At 54.1% G+C, this 15282-nt stretch overlaps 1 protein-coding gene across 1 annotated transcript in view; it reads right to left on the reverse strand.

Annotated features, from left to right (window-relative positions):
• Window positions 1-496: 496 nt before the first annotated feature.
• Window positions 497-15282, reverse strand: part of LHX4 (LIM homeobox 4) — a 41566-nt gene continuing 26780 nt past the window's right edge. Inside the window, exons 3-6 of the mRNA XM_049634144.1 lie at window positions 8399-8601; window positions 3710-3864; window positions 3194-3365; window positions 497-1011 (exon numbers count right to left, since the gene is read on the reverse strand). Of these exons, the coding sequence (XP_049490101.1) occupies window positions 617-1011; window positions 3194-3365; window positions 3710-3864; window positions 8399-8601 (925 nt within the window). The 3' untranslated portion in view covers window positions 497-616. The remainder of the gene's footprint in view (window positions 1012-3193; window positions 3366-3709; window positions 3865-8398; window positions 8602-15282) is intronic.

The following is a 15282-nucleotide window of genomic DNA, read 5'->3' on the forward strand; positions in this document are numbered from 1 at the left end:
TCTGGGCAGGGAAGAAGTCACATTTCTCACAGCAAAAAAAAGAAGAAGAAGAAGGGGACATGTATTCAATATCAAACGGTGGCCATCAAAGTTTTCACTGACCTTTAATAAGTGACTTTTTATTTTCAAAATTAGAGTTCAATAGGGTGGTCCAGAAATCACTTTTATTATACTCAAGGGCCGTGATGCCTCTGCCTCAGGAATCTCAGTTCTGGTGAGAGCAGTGGTTCGGGAAACATCTCACGAGACACACCAGTCGGAGCAGAGTTCCCAAAGGCCAAGGTGGCCTGACAGTCACCGCGTGCTCCCAAGCACTGAGCAGCCAAAGCCTGTAAGCAGGGCAGGGGGCAGGAGAGGAAGCCACCAAGCAGCACCCTAGCGCTCTAGGCTGTGCGCCCCTGTGCCGTGTTCTGAGAGGAGGCAGTGTTCCCACCACTTCCCCAGGATAACAGTGCCCTAGTGTGGTCTCTCGACCGCCTAGGGATCAGCGGAGGACTTCCATTGAAAATAATGGAAATTCACATTGGTGCACTTTTGATCCTTAAAAGGCAAGTCTCTTTCGATCCTTGAAGATATTCTCTCAAGCCAGGACGGGTAGGGTGGGGAGGAGAGATGTTTAAAAAGGAGGATGATCCATTTCATCGAGCCAAGAGGCTGGGCTAGTTGGAAAGTCGGGGTAGCCTACACTGCTTCCTGTGGAGATGTCAGAGGTGGGTCCCCCAGCCATGGCTCTCAGCGTCTGGCTTACTCCCTGCCCTGCGTGCGCAATGACGCCCAAATTACTGTCCACCGTGTAATCCAGCCCATTGAGCAAAGGAGCGTGGGATGGCAGGGACGATATGGAGGATGGAGACTGGGGGATTCCATAGGGGCTCCCATCCCTCAAGTCCTGATAGGATTGTCCTGTCCCGTCCATGGAGAAGCTCCCATTCATTAACTGTCCGCCTGTAACGTCCCCCACGTTGCCATAAATCCTATTGGTGTGGCCAAGTTCTGAGAGAATTTGATCCTCTGTGGACAAAAGAACGGAGATTTATTGTCAGCCGCCAGGACTCCAGTGGTCCCTGTTCTTCACAACCTAGGAATACACATGACCAAGAAAGAAGCCCAAGGACTTCGAGGCAGCTGCCTCGCTGCCGTGCATGAGTCAGACACCAACGTGTCACCCACAGACTGACCCGCATCAGGGGGGGAAATAAGAAACACCTGCAGAGACTAAATGCAGATCCCAGAAGACTGGACAAATGTTTGGGGAGTTTGTTGGTCCCATGTGGCTCATGTACTAAGATGGCTACAGTAAAGAATAGGAATGCCTGAGGTTTGTGGGTCATATGTTATCAACCTTACCAATGGAAACTACATGCTGACAGGATTTAATATGAAAGCTTTCAAGCTGAGAAAAGGGCTTGGTTTGGTTGGTTGGGAAAGAAGCAGGCCCATGTGGTAAGGATAGCTGAGGACCACTCTTAGGCATGTATACGAAAACCCATCTCTGTTCCACCTGGAAAAGAGGTTCAACAGCAAAGGACTTGGTTTCTCTCTCTATTGAATAAGCTCTTCACTGGGGACAAAGTGTTGACGTGAGGAAGGCAAATGGTCCTTCTTGTTTTTTGATGAATTTCATTAAGGGTTTCTAATGGAATCTGTGCTACCTAGAAGAATTCACCTCTCCAACAGAGGCGAGCACTTTTAGTCTTAAGAAATGAAGAGTTCTATAATTACCCAGAGAGACCCCTGACGTGTCAACCTGGGGACCCAGCTGCACCCAACAGAAAAGAGCTACAAAGCAAGACTTAACAATCCTGCCTGCTCCAGACGTTGATTTGCAGCTCAGATGAGATTAAATGGCTTTCCTAACCCCACCAACAGGACTGGAGGGTGAGCATAGGCCCTTGAGCCCTTCCCAGGGCCCCGCAGGGCAGGCCTCTAGAGTGAGCCACAGACCTCTCGGGGCATTGCGCCCTGGTGGGCAGCTTGTTCTGTCCTCTGCCCCCCAGCCTCCTCTTCTGTTCCCACCCTGGGCCTGTGCACCAATTCCCATCAAGCCTCCCCAGACTGGACTTCAACACGCATTCCTTCTGAAGGCCTGCCCTAGGCCTGCCCCCTGCTCCAACCTGAAAATGCGAAGGGGCGAGGAGAACTCATGCCCTTTAAAAGGAAGCAGAGAGACGAAGGCTCAGCTCCACTGGAAAACAGCCATTACTTGGCCTTTTGCCCATACCTGTCATCCGATACGGCAGGGCCCTCTGTGGGGGCCACAGGCTCGCTGTGGGGACAGTCATGTCTCCGACTATAAAACTGTGCTGAGCTTCCCCCAGACACATGCACGGTCAGCTGTGTTCACTGAACCCCACAACACCACTGTGAGGTGGGCAAGGACGCAGTTCATCCCCATTTACAGAGGGGGAAACTGAGGCTCAAGAAAAGTGAATCGGCTTGAGAGAGCCACAATCAGCAACCAGACTTCCGACCCCCAGCTCCCTACTCTTTCTATCCACCCACGACAGAAGACCTTCCACAGCTGAGGGCTCAGTACATGAGAACAGTTACGGCTTTTTGCAAACAACCTCCGGATCCGAAACATGCAGGAATTTGCGATTTTGCTGATGCACAAATCTGAATGTAGCGCATGCTGCGAAGCTTATGTGCAGGGGACAGGATGAAGTGAGCAGTGGGGGAAGGGATTTCAGAAGCGAGGCCTGCCCCCTTCTCACAGGCACTCACAGTATTGACTTCCCAGGGCGTGGGGCCTATAGAGCATGTCCTCCCCAACCACCACCAGGAAAGGAGAGAGGGGTCACTCTAGGGGATCCCGGGAGGGAGGCCCGTGCCCCTGCAGAGGAGGGAAATGCAGGGCTGAGACACAGCGGTCTGTTTATGGCTTCCCCCCGGCTGGTGAGAGAGAGCCCCAGTCAGCAGGAAAGGAGGGGAGGCCTTGGGGCCCACAGGCCTAGGGAACCCGGCTTCTACATTTCAGCAGCAGAGCTCTCTTGTTCCCTACTCCTTGTCCCACTGACGCGGCCTCCACCATCCCCACCACCGCCCCCCTCCTTTGCTGCGAGTCGCAGGGAAGAGCCTATGTGCTGGAGGCAGCCGTCAAGGCCTCAAGAAAGATCCCTCCTGAGCGTCAAGAATTACTGTTTCCCAGGGGCCTTTCCTAAGGCCTCGGCCTCGCCCCTCCAGCCCTGCTCACCTCGGAAGCTCAGCTCACTGTCACTAACCCCACAGTCCTCGGCAGAACTCTCCTTCTCCTGCTTGCTGCCTCCCCGGCTCCTCTTGACGCTCTTATAGAACTGCCCCCAGCGATGCCGCCCCGCGTCCTTCTTCAGGCGCTTCTCCTTGGCCCTTCTGTTCTGAAACCAAACCTGCCGCACAAGCAGAAGGGACACACTCGGGGGGTGCCCGCCATAAACCCAGAGCCCCCATGGTCCCCGAGACAGGCAGCTGGAGCCAGGCCCTGAAGCCTCCGTGGAGTTCAGGGCCAGGAGGGTGATGTGTCCACGACTCCCTCTGCCTGGGCCTCAGGACTCTGTCCCTGTTTCCACAAGCTTCCCAGGGTCACGGCCCGAAGCCCAGCTCCCCGGGGTGCGCCCCGAGCCTCGCCCTTGTAGCGTGTAGAGGGCACAGGACACCGGGGCCCTGTCCCAGGCCCAGCAGGAGGGCGCAGGCCTGGGGCCCCGAGAAAGCAGAGGAGGCCAGGGCGTCTCACCTGTACGACCCTCATGTCCAGGCCAGTCTCCGAGGACAGCTGCTCCCTCACGTGCCGGGCAGGCTTGGGGGAGTTCTTGTAGGCGTTCTTTAACGTCTCCAGCTGCTTGGCTGTGATGGTGGTCCGGGGCCGCTTCGCTCCGGCCTCAGAGTCATCTGCGGTGAACACCACTCCTTACAGGGCTCTGCCTGCCCGAAGCGGCTGGGGCTCGTCCCCCTTCCTCCTCTCCTCACGCAGCCCTGCCCGCCGTGGGCAGAGCCGCGGGCAGGAACGATGAACGACAGAGTGGCACGGTCCCCACCCCGACGGAGCCCTCTCCTCACCACGGGCCCTCCCGACTCACAGGAACATGAGGACAACAGTCCCTCCCTCAGCTCCCCACCCTTCTCACCTTCTCAGTCCCCAGCCAGCCCAGCACCCCCCCCCTCCCCCCGGGGGCTCCCACCAGACCCAAGGTGCGCAATTCCATGCGCTTCCCTGTCCTGGCAAACACTCTGGTTGGACGTCCCTGTGGATCGGTAGCTGGGCTGTGAAGGCAAATGAGCCAGGGTGGGTGAAGTGTGTTCTGGGCCGCCCCAGACGCCCCTGCCCCTCCTGCCCGCAGGCCCCTTCCCGGTGGCCTCCCTGGGCTCAGCGGGGGTGACCCCTAAGCGGTGTTCATCAATTACGGGTCAGAACGCGTGAGCGGGTTGTAATGTCAACCGAGAACCTTTCGAGGAAGTAGGACGGATGGGATGAGACGGGACAGATGAGGGTAAGCATCGCTTCCGGGACTTGCTTAGTGCTCACTGTTTGAATAGGTGTGGTGAGCTGAAAGGTAAAATGAGTTCCTTACTCTGGGTCACAGCCAAAATTTTTAGAAAACCACCGGTCTAAAGAGTGTTCAGGACAACATACTGGCGGATCAGCCTTCAGTGGATTCTGAGCAGAATACTGTTAGAGGCTGGTTTGTTCAGTCAGGCACAGAGGCACCCAGGTGCAGTCAGCAGCACACAGCCAAGTGCAGACGGCTCATCTCCTCTCCCGGCACTAGACTTACACCCATCCTCTCTGCATGGCATCCCCGAGTCAGCAAAGAGTAGGTCAGCCACCATGTCCCTGGCTCTCTGGGTTTTCTGTGCTTCCTCCCCTGTGTGTCCTATAAAATGTCTCTACTACATTCCCACCCTGTTTCTCTCTTCCTTCTTTCCCATTCAAGAAAACCCTCTCTTAGGAACAACAATAAGCCAATGTTTGCTAAGCACTTACTATGTGCCTGGTGTGATCTGAGAACTCTGTGTGCATACAGTGCTCACGACAGTTCTGAAAAGGTTTTCTTGCAGCCCAAAGACTTGGGCTCAACCTTCTTGTTGAGTTGAGTGAGTGATGTGGGCGAGTTACCTCCGCACTCTGAAGCCTGGGGCAATGCCATCTGCCCTAAGTTGGGCAGCGTGTTGTACAGCCCGAGTCCACACTGCAGTCATGCACACAGCAGAGGGAGGACGAAGTCCCTTGTCCTCTCTTCTCCTTGGGCTGTTTTCTCCTCTAGCAGAGCTATTATCGTCCGCAACCCCCTGCCACCCCATCCCTCCCTTGGAGCCCTGGATCCAAAGAGAAAGGCTTTTAGAGCCATCGTGGGAGAAACTGAGGAAAGCCTCCAAAACTCTCTATATTTCAAGCTCTGTTATAAGGAGTCAATCCCTTCTGCCCATATTTACAGAGATAACAGCATGCCAGCGTTTGATGCCAGTATGAAATAGTGCACTTTAAAAAAACCTGTATAGGCTTTAGATATAAAATTTGAAATCATAAAACCATCAGAAAATTTTAATTCATCAAGAATTGCCTAATTTTTAAATAAGCTGGCCTCGTGATTTAGAAATTGTTGTCACCATGGCTAGATGGCAGTGCCACTGGGATACACCCGTCATCCTGGACTGGTGGCGCACTGGGATATACCCGTCATCCTGGGCTGGTGGCCCCTCTGTTCAGAACTGCTGTCTACGTCCATAGGACTTCCTTCTTGCGATTATGGGAACTATTATGCTGTTATTTTAACATTCACTGTTATTATAATTTAAAATCTTTTTTATATCCTATAACAATGTCATCCAAGTATTCATTAAGTAGTGGTGGCAGTGCTCATGCTGAAAAATGTACCCAAAAATCAATAACTTTGGTACGGAAGTTAAATGTGATAAAACGCTATGAGGAAGGCCAAGCGAGACCATGATATCCTAGGCTGTTAATTTAGGAGAGAGCATTCTGCAAGGTATTAGAGATAGTGCTGAGAAAATAAAAAGTAGCATTAAGGCAAAGATACACTTCACCGGTTATGGATTTATGTGCTTCCAGAATACATCCCCCCTCCTACTTTTTACATTAATTCCTATGGGAAAATTAGTCTTAAAATATGTTAGTTTTGAATTATGCAGGGTCTCCTAGCACTTGTCCCCGGCATAAAATGCAACCTCATTATATTGAAAATGCAAATATCCAGGGAGATGTAACAAATGAACAAAATCATTCACACTAAGATACAAATAGCTGATATTAGGTCCTTTGTGTAGCACAAGGAAGGGAACTGTAAGCCTGAAAGAGGGTTTAGATTAGCAAGGAGGAATTAAAACATAAAAAAAAAAAAAAAAAAAAAAAAAAAAAGCCAAATGTCCCAAAGCAGATAAAGGTCCCCTGCTGCACTAAGGATCACTCAGATTTCACAGGATGGGCTGGGCCCTGCCCACCAACAGCCATAGGCAGGAGGAACACGTCAGGAATGCTGTGTAACCTTCCGCTACTTGAAAACCTACAGCAGATCTCACCTCCCTGCTTGTTTGTCTTCCTCGCTGGTCTCACCCTCCTTCAGCACCCTGTTCCACAAGCCTCATCGTATTTAACCCTCAGGAAACAGCTCCATGTGGCAGGTGCTGTTCCCCGTCTCCTACTGACCCTACTGAGCTGAGAAGCCAAGGCTCAACCACGGCTGGCCAGGGACCCCCACGTTAGTGACTGAGCAGCAATGCCCACCAGCCTCTGATGCCAAATCCAGAGTCCCACAGAGGTCTGCTATGGCACAAATGATCCTTGATGAAAAGTGTGCACCCGACTGTCATTCTTGCCTCCCCAGCTAAGTCTCCCCCTCCTCTGGAACCATCCCCAGCAGCGGTGGATGCCAGGCCATGGATGCTCAGGGTCTAAACAAGGCCTCTGATGAGGAGAAGCAGCCGCCCGCCTGGAGGGAGCTCATGCAATTCTTAGTATCTCTGGGGAAGGGCATCAGAGGTCCAAAGGCAGCTGGGATCTCTGAGTCCATCTGCCTTGATGGTTTATCCCCGACAAGATGCCCTAATCTTCTATGACATCAGAATCGATTCCAAAGCTCTGGGAGAAGAGAGAGGACGCCCCCGACTCCGGCACCCCTGCGGTGCCTTCCTGCCTGCCTCCCACCAAAGCCGGCTGCCTCACCAAAAGGGCCTCTGTACCTCCACCTCACCTCCTCCTCACCACCACAAAACCCTCACTTGAAACCGTGGTTACTGGGCAGAAAAATCAGTTTCTCCATGTATGGATCAGATCTATATAACACACATGTGCCAGGAAAGATCTAGAAGGAGATGCATGAAATTTGTTGTTGCTTTGCTTTTTGTTTTTTGGGTTTTTGTTTTCATCAAGCCCAGAGCTGTCCAGAGCTGCTTTCTGCAGTCACACCCTGAGTTGATAAAGATTCTAGTCAAAGGCAAATGGCCTTGATGTTTTGTGAATTTTGTGCATCTGAGATCCCCCAGGCTGCGTTTGGCCAAATGCCAGATATGGAGCCAGGGCGAAGGGCACACCACCTGGGGGCCCAGCTGTGAGTGAGGAGCCTGAGGTGGGGCTACAGGAGATGAGGCGTCAGGCTTGGCCTTTCTGAGGGTTCAGAGCTGTCTAGGCCCCAGAGCAGCCGCTGCCTCGGCTGACCATGTGAGGGCACGTTTTCCAGGTGTGGCGGCCACGTGCTGGGTGGGGCCTGACATCAGCCTCAGCCTTGCAGGGGTCTCTGCCGAAGACCCTGGACGATGGCCCTGAGGGGGCTGGGGGAAGGGGAGGTGGACGGGAAGTTATATGGCAGATTGGAGCCTCCCAAGGCGCAGACACGCCGAGCGCTTGATCCTGCATCAGGGACTTTGGGAGACGCAAGGAAGGGGAAGACCCTGCCCTCGACAAGCCTGAGGTCTGACAGGGGAAACAAGACAGTGGACTGAAATAGAAGCTGACTTGGGTCAACACTAGTGCTCTCACTCAGTGAGGCCTTGGAGGCGTGGGAGTGCCGAGGAACACGTGAACCCCAATACCCAAGGCAGATGAGCAACCCCAGTGTCCGCTGGAGACAGCGCCCCCTCCCAGGCCCACCCCAGGCAAGGAGCCACCGACACGAAAAGCACGAGGCCCCTGGCTGTTCTTAAGCCCACCAAGCAGTGGAGGGGACAGCAAGCTCTCGTTGACCGGAACCTGATCGGTGAAGCCAGCGGGTGCGAAAGGGTGGGGGGTGTGGAGAAGGAACCGTCCTGCAGAGATCTGGGGATGCTTCTCCGAGGAGGCAGGGCGCCAGCGAGCAGGGCTCCAAGGGAGCAGGGCTCCTCCAAGGGATAGGCCGCCAGGACCGGGGAGGGGCGGGCAGCGGGCGGCCCCGGGGCAGAGGTCGGGGTGGGGCAGGGGTGGGGGGAAGCTCACCGTTCTGCTTGGCCGTCTCGTAGTCCTCCTTGCACACCAGCCGCCCGTCCTCCATGAGGTAGAACTCGTCCCCCGTGGCCAGCTGCCGGTTGCAGATGATGCAGGCGAAGCAGTGCAGGTGGTAGACGAAGTCCTGCGCCTTGCGCACCACCTGGGTCGGGGGGATGCCCTGCTGGCAGGCCGTGCATTTTGTGCCGAAGCGCCTGTCAAGGCAGCAGGAAGGGACTGGAGCTCAGTGTGTGTGTGTGTGGGGGGGGGAGTGTCTGGCTGCCCCCCACTTCCTATCATATCAGCCCCTCTCCTGCCCACCGCTCTGCGTTGTCCATGGGCGTCAAAGCCTGGGCCACCCGGTGCTTACCATCCGGTCCCTTCTGTCTCTGGCTAGCCTCATTGCTCTGTGCCCCGGGCTCTTTCCCCACAAAATGAAGAGGCCGGATCAGAGCCAGTCTCCCGTGCCTCCTCCGGGCTGACAAGCCAGGGGCTCCCGCATGCCCGGTTAATAGCCCTCTGTGTCCCCTCTGAGCAGGCTGTTTCACCCTCCACATCCCGGTCTTTGTATGGTGAGGCCTAGAGGACCAGCACCACGGGGCCACTGTGTGTGTTCACGGGCTGGTGTGCAAAAAGCATCAGCTAGCACCTCTTTATGCTCCCGCAAGAGGAGCCAGGAGACAGCACGTGCCAGCGTCCGTGCTGGAGTTCTGGAGAAACTTGACTTTGGCAGCAGGAGCAGGGATCTCCCGAAGGCTTCTCTCTCCTGCCTCTCCCCTCTGTCTGGCACACACCAAAGCTCTCCATGCCAACCACCATCCCCTACCCATGTACAGCCCCTGAAATGCGCCGGTCTGAGGTGGTCCCAGGAATCTGCATGTTCACACCCCTATGCCATTCAGGACAAGGAGTCTACAGACCTCTGTTTGCACAATGCTGCTGTGGCCCTCTCCCTGGTCTACACCTTTCTGGACCAGCACTGAGGCGAGAGGAAGGTGCCTACCGCCACCCTGGGCCAAGGGCGGGAGGGCGGGAGAAGCAGACACATTGAAAATATAGTCCAGTGGGGTCATTTAAGCCTCCTTCCCACGCTGCCCACAGACATGGAGCCTCGCCGGTGATCATGGAGGCCAGAGGGGAATCTGGGGCCAGTGTAGACATGGGTGATGAAGGGGGTGCTCCACTACAGGTGAGTCTTCCCTCCTTCAGAAGGGAGGCGGGAGGGGTTGGAGAGGCAGGGGCAGAGTTTAAAACAGCAATCAGCCTAATTATTCATGACATTTCACACAGCAGAACTTTATCTTCTTCAGGATGAAAGACTTCGCCTAATGGATCTGGGGAAGGTTTGATTTTAATGGTCCTTTTAACTAATGCTTATAGGCAGCCTGATTTCCCCTGAAAGGACAGTACATATTTCATCCACATTAATACCAAATAAATTAATTATGGTCATGGCTATCATGATGAATCCCAGATTAATGCAGAATGATGGGTCTCTTATGCAGTAATGATACCTGCTGGGGGGCTGCAGGGGCCTGGAGCAGGCGTGGCCAGCTGCGGCTTCAGAAGCTCCCCTCCCGGGAACAGTGTCACAGAGAGAGAAGTGGGGGGGTCTCTAAGTCTAGAAGTGTGGCCCAGGGGACTGCTTTTCTGAGGTCTGAGAAGGGTGTTGGGGTGTGAGGGGCTGGGGCATCTGGCTTGGAAAGACCCCAGACCCCTGAACTCCTGGAAAGTCTCTTGGTGTGGCCAGGAGGAGGAGGAGGTGGAGGGGGGGCTGCGGGTGGCACAGGAGCAGACCTCCAGAGCAGATGTTCTTAGCCCGAGGCTCAGGACGGGCTCTGCAAACCACCCCGGAGTCATTTGTGCATCATGAGGGGTTTCATCAGATTCTCAAAGGGGCACAGGATCCAGGAAAGGAGAGTTAACATTTGTTGAATGAATAAATCAGCAAATAGAGATCCATGCTTTTAGACGATGTACACGGAGATGCTAAATCTGAGGATGGAGAACAAAGTATACTGTCGCGTCTAGAAAGTTCTACACCTCCCAGAACACCTGTGAAACCAGCCTTCTTCAACAACTGCTGTCTAACCAGGTCATTTGTGTTAAAGGGCAGGTAGGCAGGCACCCGGTTGTATCCTGTGTGAGTATGTGCTTGTGTGTGTGTGAGTGTGCGTGTGTGTGTTGGAGGGACAAAGAGAAAGGAAGCCTGTGTGTATATGTGTTACTAGAGTGTGTTTTCAAAATGCCTGCAGTTTGTGTATCTTGTCCCGGCCAATTCACACTCCCTGGAAGCCCTGCCACATAAAACACTAAGAGTCCAGTGTCCAAATCCTTTGCTGCAGATGCTGAAGCCACAGCAGCTCCAGAGAGTTCTCCAGAAACCAAATCTGATCTTGTTGAGGCGAGGAGCGGTAAGGGGAGGCTCCAGAACACAGTGAAGATTCCCAGTGGCAGTGCCCTGGGAGAGGACCACGTCTCTCTCACCACTAAGAAGCAGACCACGGCTTTCAGTAACCAGAGCCCCAGAGACATGAAAGATAACGGGGGTATAAATTTAATCTACATACTGACAGTGATTCATGCATAAGGGTGGCAAGTGCACAAGAAAAATGAAAAATAAATGGACTTTCCCACCAGCTTTTTTTAGCAATTGAAGCAATTTTCCTGATTGTGGGATTTATACCGATGGTAAGTGGAAGTTGCTCCTTATTACCTTCCTCCCCTGGAGCACAGCTAGAAGGATCCTCGATGAGGGGACTATGGGCACCCCCTTAACCTGCAGGGCTCCCAGAGCACCAAGGGGCACCCCCGCCACCTGCTGGTCAGAGCCCGTGGCCCCAGAAAAAGGTGCTGCTTTATTGGAGAGGGAGGGTAGTGAGGACACTGTGCCCGAGCTCCCAGAGCTTAGACCAGCCGGGGTCACAGAGGAGACAGCCGTGCCTGGATAAGCTGGATGACTCCTTCCGTGACAGGCAATAACGAGACGGCCATAGTTTAAATCCCCTGGTCCAAAAGAAGGTAAAACTGTGAGCTTGGCTGCTGAGAGAGGCAATGTCTAACCAACCTGACCACATTTGAAGGACACTGGAGTGGGGGTGGAGCTGGATGCCAGCCAAGGAAGAGGCTTCCTTTTTTTTTTTTTTTTAATGTTTTACTTATTTTTGAGAGAGAGAGAGAGAGAGAGAGAGACAGTGCGAGCCAGGGAGGGGCAGAGAGAGAGGGAGACACAGAATCCAAAGCAGGCTCCAGGCTCTGAGCTGTCAGCACAGAGCCTGATGCGGGGCTCGAACCCGCGAACCATGAGATCATGACCTGAGCTGAAGTCAGACGCTTAAGCGACTGAGCCACCCAGGTGCCCCAAGAAAAGGCTTCTGAGAGATTTCCCAGGCAGTACCCCCTTCCTCCTGTCCCCAAGCACCTCCTATGTGCAGGGCCCTGCCTTCTTGCTGCAACCTGCCGTGCCCTGCTCACCAGAAGGACCATCTCTCTGGCCAGGCCTCCAGGGACACCCGGTCTCCCCAGGGAAAGCAGCTAGAGGTGATCCAAATGACAAAGAAAATGCAAGGAAGGACTTACTAATGGCCCAAGTTCCTTTCCTACTCAGACCAACATCACTGGAAATTCTCTTATCCCTGTCCAGCTTGTAGTAGACAGGCAACAAAGACCCACTGAATGAGCAAAGGAATAAACACATGAACTCCTTAAAAAGTGTGTTTGGGGGCAACTGGGTGGCTCAGTAGGTTAAACGACTGACTCTTGGTTTCACCTCAGGCCACGATCTCAAGGTTCGTGAGTTCGAGCCCTGCATCAGGTTCCATGCTGGCAGTGTGGAGCCTGCTTGGGATTCTCTCTCTCTCTCTCTCTCTCTCTCTGCCCCTCCCCTGCTCGTATTCTCTCTCTCTCTCAAATAAATTAACTTAAACAAAAAAAGTAAAACAAAACAACAAAAACAAAAAAACAAAAGTGTGTCTGAACCGTCGGGGAAGGACACAGAACACAAGAACTCCTGTCAAAAGCTTTTCCGAGAAAGGACTCAAACCCGGGTTGCAGTGAGGCCGCAGTGGACGAAAATACAACTTTGCATCCCGCTTTGTACCATCATCATGCACATTCGACAGATGTCATCTGCGTGTCCAACGTAGAGGCAGGTATTACGATACCTGCTAACAGATGAGAAACTGAGGCTCAGATGGTGAGGTGCCGGCCGCGGCTCACAAAGGCAACGAGAGAGAGAACCGGGGCTTGAACTCAGGCTTCTGAGAGCTCTGCTGGCACATGGCAGGCATCACAGCAAACCTCCACTGGGAAGCCAGCCGTGCTGTCCCTACCCCAGAAGGGAACTTGGGGAGAGGAGTTCTGAGCTGCTCTGAGCCCCAGAGTATGCGGCCCCCAGACCTGCAATGCAGGGGCTGCTCTGGGACCCTTCACCCCGGGGGTGACCCCCAACACAGCGACTGACCCTGCCTGCACCTTCCACACTTCTGCCCCCGCTGAGGGCGGGCCTCAGGGGCCTAGGCCACTGGCTAAGGAAATGCACCAGATGTCAGCCAACAGGGGCCAGGCCCGTGTCCTCAGTCTCACCCTTGGGTCCAGTGCTCAGCCTGAGCTCCCATCTGCCCATTCACCTGTCCACACCTGCTGCTGTCGACAAGCCTGGGGGGGGTGCGGTGGACTATCCTGAGGGTGTCTGGATCCTGCAGAAAGTGGGCAACAGGCAGGCCCTGCACACCTTCTAGAAACTGGTGCGTGTAAATCCTATACCACGAATGTTCTGGCACACCCTGATTTTAAGTTCTGTCCTATGATCCCAGGTTCCCTACGCTGGACACTGAAATGCTACTAACGAAAGCAGTTCCCAAGTACTAAGCCCCTACCGTGCACCCCTGTGTGTGCACACCTGTGCTTAATCCACAGACCGCTCCCTGCTACCTCCTCATGGCGGTCATCCCCCCCCCCCCCCCCCCCCCCGCCGTGAATTTGGTCCTGTCCTTCCTGCCATAATGCTTGGTGACTTCGATATCCACGCAACAGTCCTTCCTGCCCCTGCTCCCTCAATTCTCTGACCTCTTCCTCTGAAGGTCATGGCCACTACCCTTCCTCAGCCACTCATCCCCTAGTCCACTCAGACCTTCTGTGGGCAGGAACCGCAGTGCCTCCAGCGGTGCTTTCCAGCCCTCACGCCGTCTTCTGGACCTTCTAGTTCCCTCCCCGAGGCACCAAGCCCCACAGCTCTGCTGACACAGGGTCCAGCTAGTGCTCCCGCTGTGCTGTGCACGGGTCCTCGCTCCCCTCCTGGCCCGGCTTCCTCCTCACCCAGCAAGGCCTCTGCTTACTAACCCCTCCCTTGCACACAGCCTCACCTCACCACCCCGCTCACCACCCTCTGCCTTCTCCACCAGACAGAGAGTAGACACAGCACCTCACCGACTGCTCGGTTCAAATCTGTGACCCGTGTCTCAACAGGGCCCGGGAGCCACAGGGAGATGTACTCCCTAGTGCATTCACTCTCCTGTGCTCCCAAACACCTCCTTTCTCCAGCTCCCCGCCCCCAACCCCTCAGCCAGGGGCTTCCCATTTCCCAGGGAAAAGGGGGACTCAGCTGTCCTGTCCGGCCACCCATTTGTCCTGCCTTCCCTCTGCTTCCTACCCCAGAACCACCTGTGCCCCTGTTCAAAGCCAGCTGCCCACTTAGGCACGGAGTCCCTTTCTTCCTGCCTAATATGATCATTCCTCCAGCAACTGTTCCTTTTGCCCCCACGTGATTAATTTCCCCTCTCAACTAGATCCTACCCAGCAGGCTATTATTTCTGCCACTTCAAAAACCCTCTCTTGACCCCGCATCTCCCTCCATCTACCACCCAACTTCTCTACTCCCTGTAGAGCAAAATTCCCCAAAAGAAGGGTCTACATGCAAGGTCTCTAATGTCCCTGTTCCCACTCTTCTGTCTTTTTTTTAGCTTATTTATCTATCTTGAGAGAGACAGACAGCGTAAGCAGGGGAGCGGGGAGAGTCCCAGACAGGCTCCAGCAGTGGAGACCCACTGGGGGCTCAAACCCATGAATCGCCAGACCATGACCTGAGCTGAAACCCAGAGCCAGAAGCTTAACCAACTAAACCACCCAGGCACCACCTCCCCTGCCCCACCACTCTTTTCTTGAATCCACTCTGATGGTTAGTTAATTTTACGTGTCAACTTGACTGGGCCATGGGGTGCCCAGATATTTGGTCAAACATTATTCTGAGTGTGTCTGTGAGGGTGTTTTGGGATGAGATTAACATATGAATCAGTAGGTTGAGTAAAGCAGATTGCCCTCCCCATTGTGGCTGGGCCTCATCCAATCAGCTGAAGGCTTGAATAGAACAGAAAGGCTGACTATCCCAAGAGAGAGAGGAAATTCCTCCTGCCTGACTTCCTTGAGAGGTCACATTGGCTTTTTCCTGCCTTTAAACTTGAACTAAAAAATCAGCTCTTCTTAGACCTCAACGCTGCTGGTTTCTGGACCAGAATTTACACACTATCAGCCCTCCTGGGCCTCCAGCTTGCTGACTGCAGCTCTCAGGGCTTCTCTGACTCCAAAATCACATGAGCCAATCCTTATAATAAATCTCTTTATATTACACACACACACACACACACACACACACACAGCCTGCTGGTTCCATTCTCTGGAGAACCCTGACTGATACACACTCCAGTCAGGTGTCACCCACCAATCAACCCAAACTGCACTTGCCAAGGTCACCCATGACCCCAGCGTTGCTGGCCCAGTGATCAGGTCTTGTCTCCCCTGACTTTTCGATGGCATTGGCTCTCTCCCTCCTCCTTAGAACATTGTGCTCACTTGGCTACAGGACCAGCTCTCCTGGCTCTGTCCCTTCTCCCCCCCCCCAG

Source organism: Panthera uncia, chromosome F1 (genome assembly GCF_023721935.1).
Source record: "Panthera uncia isolate 11264 chromosome F1, Puncia_PCG_1.0, whole genome shotgun sequence".
NCBI lineage: Eukaryota > Metazoa > Chordata > Mammalia > Carnivora > Felidae > Panthera > Panthera uncia.